The 16,197-nt window shown below is 43.5% G+C and overlaps 1 protein-coding gene across 13 annotated transcripts in view; it reads right to left on the bottom strand.

Moving 5' to 3' along the window:
- Positions 1 to 16,197, bottom strand: part of PARD3 (par-3 family cell polarity regulator) — a 696,667-nt gene that overhangs the window by 102,117 nt on the left and 578,353 nt on the right. The window contains exon 23 of one of the 13 annotated variants that reach the window (XM_079769113.1): positions 1,953 to 2,039. The exons of the other annotated variants lie outside the window; for them this stretch is intronic. Coding sequence (XP_079625239.1) covers positions 1,953 to 2,039 — 87 coding nt within the window. The remainder of the gene's footprint in view (positions 1 to 1,952; positions 2,040 to 16,197) is intronic. 13 annotated transcript variants of the gene reach the window in all.

Below are 16,197 nucleotides of genomic sequence, written 5' to 3'. Positions count from 1 at the left end.
AGGACTTTTTAGTAAAGGAAGACTACAAAATGAGTTTTCAGCACGTCAGAGAGTCTAGACCACTTGGAAAGCTTTAAGTGCCAATGCCTGCCTTTAGGATCAGACCTAGTCAGGAAGTTAACACGCTAGCTTTGCTAACAGATGTCATATTAGCATTAATTGTAATGGCCCACTTAACTTATTAGGTCTCTCTTTTCTATTTGCGTTCCAGGCACCTGGTATAAATTCTTCAATAAAACCAATTAAAATCTCATTAAAAGATAAAACCTAAAACTATGCCAATAAATGCTAAATACATGTTGAATACATTCATTTCGCATCACTCTTAGGAGATAGAATAGTGTGAATGTTGCAAAGCCTTATTGAGGATGGTATCAATCTCAGCAGGGCAATCTAGAAAATATGATTAAATGAGTAAAATGTGCTCAGAATTGCCAAATTTCCAGGTCTAGTTTCCATCAAACTACATTTAAGGGATTTTCTAGTTTTATATGAAGCTCTGTTTCTGCCTGTACTAGAGGAATATATCTCTAAGATAAATGTGTATTGAAAAATACATAAAATGTTATGATAGGCAAGCTGAAATGTCACTTTCAAAAATTTATCCTTTTATCCATAGCATCTTTGTCTCATCAGAAAACATGGGATTTACTCTGTGAACATTTCTTATAGGAATAAAAGGAGTTACATTTTAAGCATTAAACTTAACAACTTGTGTGAACAGACCTAAATAGTAGACCCACCAAGAATTTTTTAGGAGTTCCAACTCCATGGATTATAATACCGCCTGTCCGATAGTCTCTACAGAAGTATATCAATACAGGCTCACTTCCATCCTAAGTGTGAAGCAAGATAAATAGTAAAAACTTTCTAAGGAAAGGTATATTTCCTTTAACCAAAAATAAATAAACAAACAACTTATATTCACAATTAAATGAGCATTTAGTAAAGAATAAGAATGTACACATGTGTGTATACAGGGGTGGTGGAGAGATACAAATTTAAAATAATACCTGTTTCCAAAAACACATAATAATTATCCTTGGGTGGTGACATTTGTTTCTCTCATTGTGCTTTCCTGTATTCCCCATGGTTTTTCCATTGAAGATGTAGTATTTTGCATTTAGTAAAATAGTGCTCTCTAAGAACATATGAGTGGGTATTAGCACTACCCACTGAATCTATTCAATTGGTCTCAGAAAAAAAGAAATCAAAATATCCGAATCAAATGGCTGACATTATTTAGTCTAAGGTGGCTCTGCAACATTCATGATGTCCTGCCACCCAATTCAGTATCTTTTCACAAATACTTAAGAAACAGGCATGAAACTGAGGAAGTGGGTTATACTGTTTTAACAATAAGCATTCATAATGTTTGTACTTCTGCTTGCAGAGAATAACAGTGGATGATCTCTTTGGAAATGTTATAAATGGAACACTGTCAAATTTATAAGCAACATTTTAGACAGCAAATATGTTGCTTGGATTTTAGTAGTTTTAAACACTGCAAGCAGCTTAACCTTATCTCCCAGTGCCACTGCCTTCCTGGAGTAATTGATGCTGGAGTCCCTCCACATAAACCAGGCCACTGTTACTGTACACAGCAACCCGACTGCTGGCACAGACAGGAAGCTGCACTGAACCCAGATAAATAGACACGTCAACAGTAAGCTGCTTAATCTAATTCAGCCTATCTCATCTCGGGTACACAGTTTGCAATTTTGCTGTTGTGTCCCCCTGACAGGAAATAGTTTGGAAAGTTTAATCTTAAGAAGTTTAAGTGGTATGCTTATCTTTCAGGCTCTTAAATGTTTATTCAGCAGAAGAGCTGTTTAAATGTTTTATAAATGGCAATAATGTAAAGAAGGCACGTTTAACGTCCCCCATATGTGAAAACTACAATGGTGATTTCCTTGTCTATGGACATAGAGATTAACACTGCAGCCACTTACACTGCAGAAGAAATTATTTTGATACACATGTTCTGAGCACTGATATCTTTAAATGGGGGATAGTCACCCCCATGCAATGGCATCCTTCTGGAAAAAAAAAAAAGAAACTGTTCATTTCAAATATATTTGATTCTTATTTCACTATATTTTGAACAAATGGCTTCTTTATTTGTGACACCTTAAATGAGTACCCATTCAAGACATCATTCTTCTTCCTCAGACCAGTGTAGGTGATACGAATTGGTGGACTGGAGGAAGATTAGAGACTAAAATCCATGAATTCTGGCACTGCCTGAGATAGCACCTTCAGGCGGGGTAAGTCTCCTCAACTGCCAGCCTGTCCCTGAGCCCTTGCTTACCTCTCTCTCTCCAGGAAGGCAGAACCAGATACTGTCCTCACGTGGGAGATAGGACCTAATGCCACCACAGTGCTGATGCGAGCTGTCCTTTAATTATGAAAAGGGGGGGGCACAGAGCCTCCTCCATTTGTAAAGGTCTCCACACATTTGTAAGCCTTTGGAAAGGACAATTCATTATCACTCATCCTTAAAAGGACCGTTAACAGAGGTGTAACAAGTGGTTTGATCCCACCTTAGGGGTGGAGAAGGCACAGAGGAGGCGGATGAAGGCAGAGGGCCTGGAGGACTCGGAGGCAAAAGGACACAGAGGAAGGGGAAGGGCAAAAATGGATTTGTTCTGCAGTCAGTGGCGTGAGAATGACAGACCATAAGGAGATTTTAAGATCAGGTCTGCTTTTGGAAATGAAATTAGATCTCCTCTACTTAACTGAAACTAGCCCAGCATTTTCTAAGACAAGAGAGCGAGAAAAATGTGCCAAATATAGGCAAAAAAGGAAGCTCACAGAAGAATCAAAGCATCCAAGAAATTTCTAACCAGCAGACCTAAGAGCCCAGCTGGAAGAACTGGAATCGGTGCTGGTGCCCAGTGGCAAGAGCACCAAGAAACAACTGTTAGGGACCTCCGTTGACTCACCAGCACGGCACTGAGGGCTGGAGTGTGCACGCGGAGGACAGAAAACAGAGGGGACCTGTGAACAACCTATTTCCCAAATCACAGTCCTCAGAGGCCTCATTCAGAACTTACGCTAACACACAAGGCTATGCCTTCGCTGAGCACATGCTAGCCCACTGGTGATAGAATGACTGTTAAATCATGGACACTAATACTAAAGAGTTTTGCCTGAATTTCAATATTTTAAGATGGATATTTATCAAGATGTCACATGTTAAACATCACTTTTATTAATCTTAAAAGAATATGGTGGCAAGCTAGGATTAACAATGACAGATTTCCTTACAGAAAGAACTCAGAATAACAACAAAAAACCCTTATATTAGAGATATCAATAGAAAAAATAGAAAAAAGAAATGGTCATTTTCAATGGAGCCCATCACAACCTGAGGTGATTCTTTATCCACTCAAGAATGCAAGCGTGGCGAAGTTCATGAAGTGTGTTGCAAACGACAGAAAAGACAGAAACTAATACCACTCTGTGTGTGTGTGGCACTGTACCCACCTGACAGGGAGGTTCTGTTCTTATTTCTAACAGACAAGGAAACGGAGTCAGAGTTCGGACAGTTTGCTCACGGCCACGTGACTGGCGAGAGGCAGAGCCGCGACTGATCCTGAAGCCTTTCTCACAATCCCTCAGGCTTTCCTCGCACGGCTGCCCGGGCTGCACGGTGCATACATGGGCCATGACTCCATGGGCACCACTGCAACAATGTCAATCTGGAATTGTGATGACAATTTTATGGCAAGTGGCAGTAAGTGTCCCATGTTACTAAAATGCCACAGAGAGAGGAAACAATGAGACTGGAGAAAGGGCTACTGGCGGGCCTGACTACAGGTGCATCCAATTCAGAAGGTGAAAGAGCAGAACCGGCCCAGGGAGCCCAGGGTGAAGCTGTGCTGCCACCCCATTCTCAGTCCAGCTCCGATTGTCAGAGTGTGCACTCCCGGGTCCACCCACTGACACTGAGTAAGCAGTTCAGGTCACTGCGGGAGGAAACTGCGGGCACGGGCCAACAGTGCTTTGGTATTCACAGGCCAGGAGAAAGAGGAAGAGCCCTTTGTAAATGCTCACCTTAAAAACCAAAATCCACTGATGACTTAGGAATGATGAGTTCCCCTCCTCAATTGGGTCTGCTAATTTAAATCATTAAAATCAAAATGAGATCAAGTAACTTCCTTCTGGATTTCTAGATAACCACAGCCTCTCTTGCTCTTCAAGGTTATTCCCTCCCAGCTGCAGGAAGGGCCCAGCAGGAGGAAGTGTTGCTCAATACTTCCTGAGAAACTGAGCAATAAATATAGCAGGTCCTCAAACACCACCACTCAGATCAACACTGATGAGATGCCCTAGGAACTTCACTCTTGTTTCTATCAATTAGCCTGCAATGAAACTGACTTCCTTATACGTATGTTGTTTTGCTTAAAGTCACAGAACCCACTGACAGCATTAAGCAAGGACTTACTACACTGACAAACCCCAATACCAGAAATAAAATAAACATTCTAGAAAAAACTGGTTCCATTTATTATGGTACATAGTCTTAATCAAAGACAAGGAAGATCCCCAAAGAAATGTTCCATTACCACTTTCACATTAGCTGGAATATGTACCCCCACCCCCCACTCCCCTGCCAATCATGAAACAAAGCTCACCTTTATGCACCTGGTCATTGTCTATGCAATGGTGCAGTATAATGCTCAACAGGGATTGTTTTAATAGGGTTGGTAATGAGATCTGGGTGATAAACCTGTTAATTTAGCCATCCTTCTGAGATGTTAAAATTATACTTTGCAAGTGTTTTAAAGTTCCTCACCAAGCATGGCTCCAGCTTGCCCCCTAGTTTTGACATTAGGTTTTAAATATCACCTGTAAATCTTGTCCCCACCAAAAATCACCTCTATGTTCTCCTTGCCTCTCTGCCAGCATACGTTTTTTTCTGATTTGCTCAGAACTAACTAAAACATTATTAAATTAATAATTTAACAATATAATAATCCATAAATTTTGAAAACAAGCCTCTACAACATTTAAAGCTTAAGATCTCTCCCATCAAAGGCAGAGCAACCTCAAAGAGGCAGAATGGAAGCCAGTGCTGCCGACCTCTATGTGAAGGGACATATCAGGCCCCACAAGTGGACTTAAAAGAAATCACTTGCAAATTAAAAGAAACATTTTTATGATTCACTGCAGTAGCTTGCTTTTGGGGATGATACAAGGTTAAAACCGAACAGTAAACCTTTTAAGGTTATTGAAACTAAATTATTAACACTGCATTTCACCTTCTCTGTGTCCTCTGTGTGGCATTCTCCCTGATTACTCACTGCAACTCCACTCCTACAAGTTGTAAATCAAGTGAAAAATCTTTAGAGCACAAAACAGCTGATTAAAATGTTAAACCACAGGGGAACTACAGAGATGATGGGGAGTGACACACTGCTTTTTTAAAAATATGAGGTTTCTGATAGCTTTTGAAAAAATATGTTGAGAGAACTGTGCACTTTCATTTCCAGAAGTAAGCAAAAGGGACAGTCCCACTTTAGAAATCCATTTGCAACCTTCAGGATAATGAGTACTTTCCTCCACATGAATGGCACCTTCCACCTCCTAGTGTGCATTTTACCTGTACAGTTTTATGCTCAGACATGAACTACTTCAGAAGACTGATGACTCTTGGCAGAAATGGAGTTTCCTTTAGCCCTCTGATCAGGGAATGCTTGACAAAGCTCTGGTATCAGAACCTGGGGGCCTGTAATGTGGCTGAGGAATGCCAAAATCCACCCTACCTATTTGGGGCCTCAATCTCATCAGCTATAAAATGGGCTGATGATAGCTTCTTCTTAGGACACAGCTGTGAATATTCCTTGCCCCCCCAGAACATATTCAATAAAATATTCATTAGGTAACTAATGTTTTATACATTTGATAAAATTATAGTTATTTGGTTCACATATCAGTTTGAATTAGTTAATATATTCTGATGGATAAAGCAAATCCAACTGCACCTCTTGCTGCATTAGTTCTGGGATACCAGGGAGACGAAAGGGGGTGGGAGCAGGATGTAAAGTGGTGAGACTGAAGGGGCTCCCCAAAGTTGTGCGGTATCCGGTATCTTCCCTTCCTGCAATGCTGTGCAAAGCATCTCCCATGAGCAGGGCCAGCTTCACGGGTGCGGCCTGGGCAGTCAGTCTCATAGGCACCCATGTACAGAGGCCTGTGCTGTCACTGTCCTGAAGTCTAATTTATCTGGGAGTCTGTGACGTCTGACAGGACAGTGGAGATGGTGTGAGGAGAGGAGGTCCTGGCACTGTCCCTGCGCGCCCTGCTCCTAGTCCTCCATTAGCATCGTCCGTCCTTGACGCCCACAGCACAGGGTTCGGGAGGGCCCACTTCACGGGCGGGCGCAGCAGAGCTGCTGACAGCCCCAGAGGCCACTCTTTCCATTCTCACCAGAACGAGGTTTGAAAGCAGAAAGGAGGCAATGGCGTTCCAAGAAATAGGAATGACCGAGGAGCCCTGTGGTATTCTTTCTTATTCACGTTAATTCTCGTACATAGCCAAACACACAATGTAAAGGGTGGAATAGAAGCAAAGGGAAAGATAGGACTACACCAAGTTCCTTCTCCTTTGAGTCCTTATTCATTGGTAAGACAAAAGTAGAGAATGTTGGTAGAAACTGCAACTATCAAGAGATGAAATGAAAACAGTAGAGCTAATTCTGTACAGTTTTCACTACTCTATTGACAATGCAACACATACGGATATATGAGCTGCTACGAATTATGAATGAGTTAAATACTCTTATATTTGAATTTCAAACTGGCATTAATCACAACAATGTGAATGTACTTAGCACTACTGAGCTTAAAAATGGTTAAGATGGGAAATTTTATGTAGTTTTTACTACAATTAAACACTGGCATTGCACAATCTAAAGGTGAACGGTAAAATTCATGCTAATCATTTAAAATTTCAATGTTTATTTACTTAAAACAACATTAAAAGGAAATGAAAAACATCATGACAGATGAGAAAAGAGACCACAGAAGAGAAAAAAACAAGCTTTTTATTTGTGCACCTTTAATGTCACTTTTCTTGCATTTTGCACAAGAGCCAGCATTTTCCTTTAGTGCTGGGCCTTGTGAACCATGCGGCCGGCACTGACCGTGTGCAAGCCTCTGCCTTGGTGCGACCTAAGCACACCTGAGGCTTGTCCAAGGAGGACCGGGAGCCGGCCTTCTCACAGAGAGCAGCATGGATAAAAGGGCTCCTAGGGACCCATGACACGAGGCTCCAAATGTGAAGACACCTTAAAGATTTAGGGACCCTCCATATACCCTCCTGCTTTTGCAATAAATGTGCCGACAGAAGCAGCAGTCACAGCAGCAGCTTCCTGGCATCCCCAGCCTGACAGCACACAGAGAGGCAGAGATCCATGTGGAGGTGGTGAAGGGAGACAACGGGCCTCTCGGCCCGCATTTCAGTCCGCCCACACCAGCAAAGTCTTTACTACCTCCCACCTTCCAAGGGGACTTTCCTGCTCTAGCAGCCCCTCAGTCTCCTGCGCTAAAGCCTCGGCTGCACTGCTCCTTCTGGACCCCCTGTCACAGCGGAATGCCAGAAAGGAAAACAAAACCCCAGCCCTCTCGGACATTGGTTGGCGCTGTCCTTTAGAATGTGCTTTGTCTACTCCCATCCTCTCCAGGCCCGGGGCCTCTCTCACTGATACCCTCTACTATCTGGCTACCGCTTTGCGGGTCGACCAGGTGCCTGCATTAGGCCTTTCCATAAATCACCTCATTGGGAACTCATGACCATCATCTGTGGTGTACGCCATGTTTTAGATGAGAAGCAGGTTCTGAGAGGTCAGCAGTACATGTGGCCTTGCAGATGAAGCAAGGGCAGAGTGGGGAATGCACCTGCATCTGCAGAATGTTCCAGATGAGAAGCTAAAATCGACATTGCAACCAAATGCAGTACGTAAAACTCAGCTGGATCATGAATCAAAAACAAAGTATACCAATAGGGAAACTGACTATGGATTATATATTAGATACCACTGAATCAATATTAACTTATTAGAATTGAGTATTTTTTAAAATTAAATTGATTGGGGTGACATTGGTTAATAGGATCAAAGAGGTTTCAGGTGTGGGTTTCTACGTTACAAAATCTGTGTATTGCACTGTATGTCGACCACCCAGCCAAATCATCCATCACCATATATTAGGAAGGGCAGAGTATTTAAAAATGGACTAAAAGACAAAGACAAACATCATGAGACAGTTTACCTCTTTGAGGGGGGAAGGTGAATGGAATGGGAGATAAATTTGACCACATCTATAATATGTGATTTCTTTAATAAGAAATCCTACCTACTAAAAGAGTAATATGCAAATTAACCATCACTCTGCTACACCCACAAGCCACGCCCACCAGCCAATCAGGAGCGAGTATTCAAATTAATCCCAACCAAGATGGCTGCGGCCACAGAGCGAGCAGGAGGCTTGGGTTTGCCCGGCAATGGAGGAAGCCAAGCTTTCCACACACCCTGGTGGGCCCAGGCCTCCACTCAAGGCTACAAAGTTTCAATTATAGAAGATAAATAAATCCCAACAAAAATGGCGGCAGCCACAGAGCGAGCAGGAGGCTTGGCTCCGCTCAAGGCTACAAAGTTTCAATTATAGAAGATAAATAAATCCCAGATACCAGGGCCTCAGCTTGAGTCATCAGGGGGCGTGGCCGGCCTGCAAACCACCACAGGCCCCTCGCCCAGGCCGCCCCATGCCCCAAGGGAACCCCCACCCTGATCCGGGACACCCTTCAGGGCAAACCAGCTGACCCCCACCCGTGCACCAGGCCTCTATCTTATCTAATAAAAGAGTAATTAATATGCAAGTTGACTGTCACTCCAACACACAAGATGGCTGCCCCTATGTGGTCAAAGATCCTGCCCCCATGTGGACACAAGATAGCCACCACAAGATGGTCAGCAGGGGAGGGCAGTTGGGAGGGACCAGGTCTGCAAGGGAGGGCAGGTGTGGGCAATCAGGCCAGCAGGGGAGGGCAGTTAGGGGTGTCCAGGCCGGCAGAGGAGGGAAGTTGGGGCAACCGGGCCTGCAGGGAAGGGCAGTTGGGGGTGGGGGGACCCAGGCCTGCAGGGGAGAGCAGTTGGGGGGGACCAGGCCTGCAGGGGAGGGCAGTTAGGGGCAAACAGGCTGGCAGGGGAGCAGTTAGGCATCAATCAGGCTGGCAGGGGAGTGTTTAGGGAGTGATCAGGCTGGCAGGCAGAAGTGGTTAGGGGCAATCAGGAAGGCAGGCAGGTGAGCATTTGGGAGCCAGCAGTCTTGGATTGTGAGAGGGATGTCCGACTGCCCTTTTAGGCCCAATCCTACCGAGATCAGGCCTAAACAGGCAGTCAGGCATCCCTCGAGGGGTCCCAGATTAGAGAGGGTGCAGGCTGGGCTGAGGGACACCCCCCCTCCCCTGTGCACGAATTTCTTGCACTGGGCCTCTTGTCTAAAGCATAAAAGAAAAAGCAAGGACACTATTCAAGGCACAGAATGCTATGAAGAGATCGTATAGACTTAACATAAAATTCATGCCAGCACAGAAATAGTTTAAAACAGTAATGACAGCCATTTATTAAGAGCTTATTATGTGTGAGGCTTAGATCTACACACCTTCTATATGTCTTAGTTAACCTTTATAATCTCTTTGTGAGATAGGTGTGAATACCATTTTTACAGAACAGGAAACTAGGGCTCAGAGAGGCCATGTAATATGTCAGGGACACACATCCCAAGATTCCAACCCAGGTCTTTATAATTCCAAGTCCCAGCCTAATTATTATTTTAAACTCTATGCTTTAAACTAGATGAGTGGTAAGGAAATAAAGGTGGATATTAAAGTGCTTGTGTTAAACCTTGAGAATATATTTGATCCTTACAGTTTGATATGGTACAACTCCTACGCAGGTCAGCCTCAGGAGGGAAAAGTCTCATTCTGAGAGCCTATGCCAAATCCTGATCATTACTGCCCTTATATTCCTATCTCAAAACAATGAACCTTAAGAGATTAACTTAAAAGCTTTCCATAAGACATAATTAAGAAGATCAATATTCAAATAGATCACTCATTGAATCCTGCTTAAGTTGACAATATGGAAAGATTATTTCTCAGTCAGATTTGGGAAAATCTCACAAGATATTACAGAGGCACATAGGGAAATTGGGGCAATATTTCTTTCTCTTTTGTTAATGCTTTAAACTTATTGAACCATAACCTGACTTGGGGAAAGGGCCAGGTCTCATTCAAATAAGTGTTTATGCAGGGCATAGGGCAAAGAGCTTAATACATACTAAATCCTCAATAAATATGTATGGATAAAGTAAACTGAACTTTCTCTCATCTGATTATAAAGAAACTAGAGGCCCAGCGCATGAAATTTGTGCACGGAGGTGGGGGGTCCTCAGCCCAGCCTGCACCCTCTCCAATCTGGGACCTGTCGGGGGATGTCTGACTGACCGGCAGTCAGACATCCCTCTCGCAATCCAGGATGACTGGCTCCTAACCACTCACCTGCCTGTCTCCCTGATCGCCCCTAACCCCTCTGCCTGCCTGCCTGATCATTCCAACCCCTCTGCCTGCCTGCCTGATCATCCCTTCCTTGCCCCCCTGCCAGCCTGATTGCCCCTAACCTCTCTGCCTGCCTGCCTGATTACCCCTAACTGCCCTCCTCTGACAGCCTGATCTCGCCCCTAACTGTTCTCCCCTGCCGGCCTAATCGCCCCTAACTGTCTCTGCCTGCCTGATTGCCCCTAACCGCCCTCCCCTGCTGGCCTGATCTTGCCCCCAACTGCCCTCCCCTGCTGGCCTGATCTTGCTCCCAATTGCCCTCCCCTGCTGGCCTGATCACCCTTAACTGCCTCTGCCTCGGCCCCTACCACCATGGCTTTGTTCAGAAGGAAGTCAGATGTCTGGAAGATGGCTGGTCGACCCAGTCTAATTAGCATATTACCCTCTTAGTAGTATAGATAGATTATATAGGATAGGATTGCTTAAATGCGGGGGGGGGGGGGGGATACTTTTTCAGCAGGAGGAGATGCTCTTGGCAGACAAAAACACATAATCCCTATATCTGGACTAATAGCCAGCCATATGCACTATACTGCCAAACCTGTAATTAAAAAATTGAATCACTTTCTTACACCTTATACCAAACAGCTGTTGCCCTTAAAAACCCTCCTCGCCCCCTACCTTAGGTTCTGCCTTCCCAGTTCACCCAAATTAGGTTCTGAATGGTCAGTTTCTATGCCAGTCAGAGTCAAAAGCTCCGCCTCCTAGGCAGCCATTGGCTCCTCGCAGTTCACCCAGATTTGGTTCTGATTGGTCAGTTTCTATGCCAGTCAGCGTCAAAATCTCCGCCTCCTAGTCAGCCATTGGCTCCTCACAATTCACTCAGATTTGATTCTGATTGGTTGGTTTCTATGCCAGTCAGCATCAAAAGCTCCACCTCCTAGGCAGCCATTAGTTCCTCACAATTCACCCAGACTTGTTCTGATTGGTCAGTTTCTATGCCAGTCAGCATCTCCGGGCCTATCTCTGGGCCTGATCATAGAGGAGGGGCTGATTAGCAGTTGCCCCAGGCTGCTGGCGAGCGGCGAACTGCTGACCTCTGGGAGAGAGAGAGAGGCTTGGCTGCTGGCAAGGCCAGGAGAGAGAAGCAGTGTCTGATTACCCTGCTTCTCTATCCGGGCCTTGCCAACAGCTGCTTCCGCTGCTTATCAGCCCCACCTCTCTCTCTCTCCCACAGGTCAGCAGTTCAGCCTGCTCACCTGCTGTGTGTGCAGCCTGGCGATCAGTCGAGCCTCCAGTCATTGTAGATGTTACGACCCTGGCTCTTTATATATATATAGATACTATAAACAAATCTTTGTTGGTACAACTTTAAAATAAATCACAAGGTATTGGTTGATGTCTCACCTTGTGGACTAAGACAATGGTATCTCAGGAGCCACTGCAGGAAGTGTGCGGGATGGGGAGAAGTAAAAGGACATGTCTTTGTGATCAGCAGGGACAAAGAAAGCCCTGAGCAGAACAGAGCACAGAAAGACTGCAAGTAAATCATAGAGAGAGAACTGTATGCATGTCTGCTGTCATCTGAGGGCGTCCAGGTTTTCTTAGCTGTGCTATTTCATTAGATTGTGGCAGCTATCCATCACCATGTTCAAGTCCCATCAAATCACTGTCTCTTTTTGTATGTCTCTCTCAAAAAGCTACCAAGCAGCTCTGCAGAAATCTGGGCACTGTCAGCTAGAATGATTAATACCTTTTCCTGAATAAGCTGGTTCCCTGGACTACTGTCATTGTTGCTGTTGTTTCAAATGTTAGCCTGTTTTACATTTTGAAAGAGAGAGAGAGAGGAAGGGATTTTCAAGGATCATAGAAGTTGATATTTAATAAAATTAAACCAGAAATATTTTTGGTCCAAATATGTTTCAAACACTGAGAATACAGAGATGAAGAAGCTCATATTCTGACAAGGAAGACAGACATAAACACATCATGACAATACAGGGTCTTACATTCAACAGTGATACAAAGAGATAGAAAATGAGTAAGTTCTATCAGAATGGAGAAGAGAGGACATGGAAAACATCATGGAGAACTTAAATAGCCAAGATAGGTTATGAAGGATGGATGGAATGTTGCCAGACAGACTCTTGTCTATCTTTTATGTAATTACTAGAGGCCTAGTGCACGAAATTTGTTCACAGAGGCAGGGGGGTGTCCCTCACCCCAGCCTGTACCCTCTCCAATCTGGGATCCCTCGGGGGATGTCTGACTGCCAGTTTAAACCGGCGGTCAGACATCCCTCTCACAATCCAGGTCTGCTGCCTCCTAATCACTCGCCTGCCTTCCTGCCTGATTGTCCCTAACCACTCTGTCTGCCTGCCTGATAGCCCTTAACTGCTCCCCTGCTGGCTGATTGACACCTAACTGCTCCCGTGCTGGCATGATTGTCCCCAACTGCCCTCCCCTGCCAGCCTGATTGCCTTCAACTGCCCTCCCCTGCTGGCCCAATCGCCCCCAACTGCCTTCCCCTGCAGGGCTGAGGGGACTGGGGGACTGAGGTTGGATGAGGCTGGATGCTACGGGGACTGGGTGAGGCAGGGCTGAGGGGACTTGGGGACTGAGGCTGGATGAGGTGGGGCTGAGGAAACTGGGGGACTGAGGCTGGATGAGGCAGGGCTGAGGGGACTAGAGAGCTCTGGCAGGATGAGGTGGGCCTGAGGGGACTTGGGGACTGAGGCTGGATAAGGTGGGGCTGAGGGGACTGGGGGACTGAGGCTGGATGAGGCAGGGCTGAGAGGACTAGAGAGCCCCGGCTGGATGAGGCTAGGCTGAGGGGACTGGGCACTGCCATCTTGTGAGGGCATGATGGTCAATTATCATATTCCCTCTTTATTAGATAGGATTGGTTAGGATATCCACATTCAAACAAAATGACTTCAGTTCCTTACACACACACACACACACACACACACACACACACACACACACACACAATGAATCAAAGACCTAAACAAGAGCTAAAAATAAAACTTCTAGAAGAAAACATGAGAAAATATACATGGCCTTGGGTTAGGGAAAGAATTCTTAGATATGACACCAAAATCATGATCAAGAAAAGAAAAATTGATCAATTGGCATAATCAAAATTAAGAACTTTTGCACTTCAAAACACATCATTAAGAAAACTGACAAGCTTGATTGTGAGAAATATTGGTATATCACATATATTTTGAAGTATTTATATCCAGAATATGCAAAGGACTTTCATAACTCCCTAATAACAAGAAAACCAATCTTATCAAAATATAGGCAAAATATATGAATAGTTTACCAAAATGATATGCAGATGGCTAATAAGTACATGAAAATATGTTCTACATCATTAGTCATTAGGGGAATGCAAATTAAAATAATAAGATATTACTTTACACCCACTAGGATGGCTATAATAAAAAAGACTATAAGAAGTTTTGGTGAGGATGTGAATAAAATTTTAAAAAACTTATATATTGCTGGTAAAAATATAAAATTGTACAGCCACTCTGAAAAACTATGGCAGTTTCTTGAAAAATTAAATATAAACTTAGTGTATAACCCAGCAATCCCACTCCTGGGTATCTGCCCAAAAGAAATGAAACATGTCCACACAAAAACTTGTATATAAAAGTTCTTAGCATTATTCATAATAGCCCCACACTGTAAAAAATCTAAATATCCCTCTACTGGTGACTGAACAAACAAACTATATCTACACAGTGGAATACTATGAAGGAATAAAAATAAATTATTAATATATGCTATAACATGGATGAATAAAAAAACATTAAGCTAAGTTAAAGAAACCAAATGCAAAATATCATGTTGTATAGTTCAAGTTATATGAAATATGAAATGTCCAGAAAAGGCAAATATATAAAGACAGAAAACAGATAAGTAGTTGCTTGAGGTTGGGGCTGAGAACAGAGAATAACTGCCAATAAGCATAAGGGATCTTTTGAGGAAGATGAAAATTGTCTAAAACTGGATTGTAGTTGTACAATGCTATAAATTTACTAAAAATAATTCAATTATACACTTAAAACAAGTGAATTTTATGGCATATAAATTATACCTCAATAAAGCTGTTAAAATTATTGGTTAGGATAAAAATAGGAGGGAAAGATAAGAATTTTTTAGGGAGCATGGTAGCTGAATTAGTCTAGTGCACGATAAAATTTTTGAAACAAATACATAAAGAATGAACATCATGCCTCCAATATATGCTGATAAATACCTTCAATTATGCAGAACTCTTTTCACATGTACTTTTGTGCTTGAAGAATAACTGTGAGTTATTTGGAATTCTCTCTGCTTTCTGCTGTTCATTTCTACTGTCACCTTATCTTGCCTGTGACTGTGCTTTCTTGCTCTTTATATCTAAACTAGAGGCCTGTTGCACGAAGAGATTCGTGCAATAGGCATTTCTTCCCTTGGCTTCCAGCACCAGTTTTCCTCCAGCACCCGGGACCCAGGCCTTCGCTCCAGCCGGAGTCTGCCATCTTCGTCTTCGCTGCAGACTCAGGACGGAGTCTGCCATCTTGGTCTTCGCTGCGGCCAGAGTGCCACTCCTCTAGATCCCTTCACACCCTCTCACTTCCGTCCTCCCACTCATAGCAGGTGTCCTGCCCCGCCCGGCCACTCTGAGCCTGGAGCAGCTGGGCAGCCGCCATCTTTGTCCTTCTAATTTGCATATTCCCTCCTGATTGGCTGGTGGGCATCGCAGAGGTACGGTCAATTTACATGTTTGTATATTATTAGTTAAGATTATTCAAGTCGCCTGGTCTCTGTTTCTCATGAAACAGATGAGATGAAGTGTTTCCTGATAATTTTCCTCAGTCTCAAAACCTCCAGCAACCAGCTCTTCTGTATCATTTGGTCTAAAGCTGCATCTCCCCAAACAGCTACTTCATTTCACTAACACACCTGGCAAGTGGCTTTCAAGCCCAGCTTCTCAGCATCAGCCACAGGACTCTATCTACATAGAACACCCCTCCTAGTCTCCAGAGCACCTACTAGTATGTCTATTTCTCTAAATGTGACTTAACACTCTTCTTTCAGAACGTATCTCACAACTATTGAGCCTAAAAATGTCTCTTTAATTTTGCTCTTATTCATATGTCCCTTTGTCATTATTTTCTCATTGGTATGTGTGTGTGTGTGTGTGTGTGTGTGTGTGTGTGTGTGTCTACAACCAGATTAAAAACTAAACATCATAAACAATGCCCTGCACATAATGCATTTTTGTTATTTTTGTTGTTTGGAAATAAATGACCAAAGGAATGAATGAATGAACTGCTGATGCAACAAGAAACATTTCTTTCATTTTAAATGATTAATCCAATTTTCCCATTTAAATACTTTTAGTTACACAAGAAAAGTCTTCAGTGCAAACTATTCATCCACTAGCCCTTTCTTATCACGTGGCTCTGATGTTAACTACTATTTACATTTGGGTAGTTTGAAAACAACATAGCTTTAGTTCATATTTATGCCTTTGGTCAACTATGAGGTGAGATAGAAAACTCAAATACATTAATGTCAGATATGAATAACTTTTCCTTGCCCAGCTCTGGGTAGGCCCTGAGCTGATGAAAC

Source organism: Cnephaeus nilssonii (assembly GCF_951640355.1).
Source record: "Cnephaeus nilssonii genome assembly, chromosome: 4".
In the NCBI taxonomy this organism is placed as follows: domain Eukaryota; kingdom Metazoa; phylum Chordata; class Mammalia; order Chiroptera; family Vespertilionidae; genus Cnephaeus; species Cnephaeus nilssonii.
The sequence above is the reverse complement of the archived record's forward strand: the minus strand, read 5'-3'. Positions and strand labels throughout refer to the sequence as shown.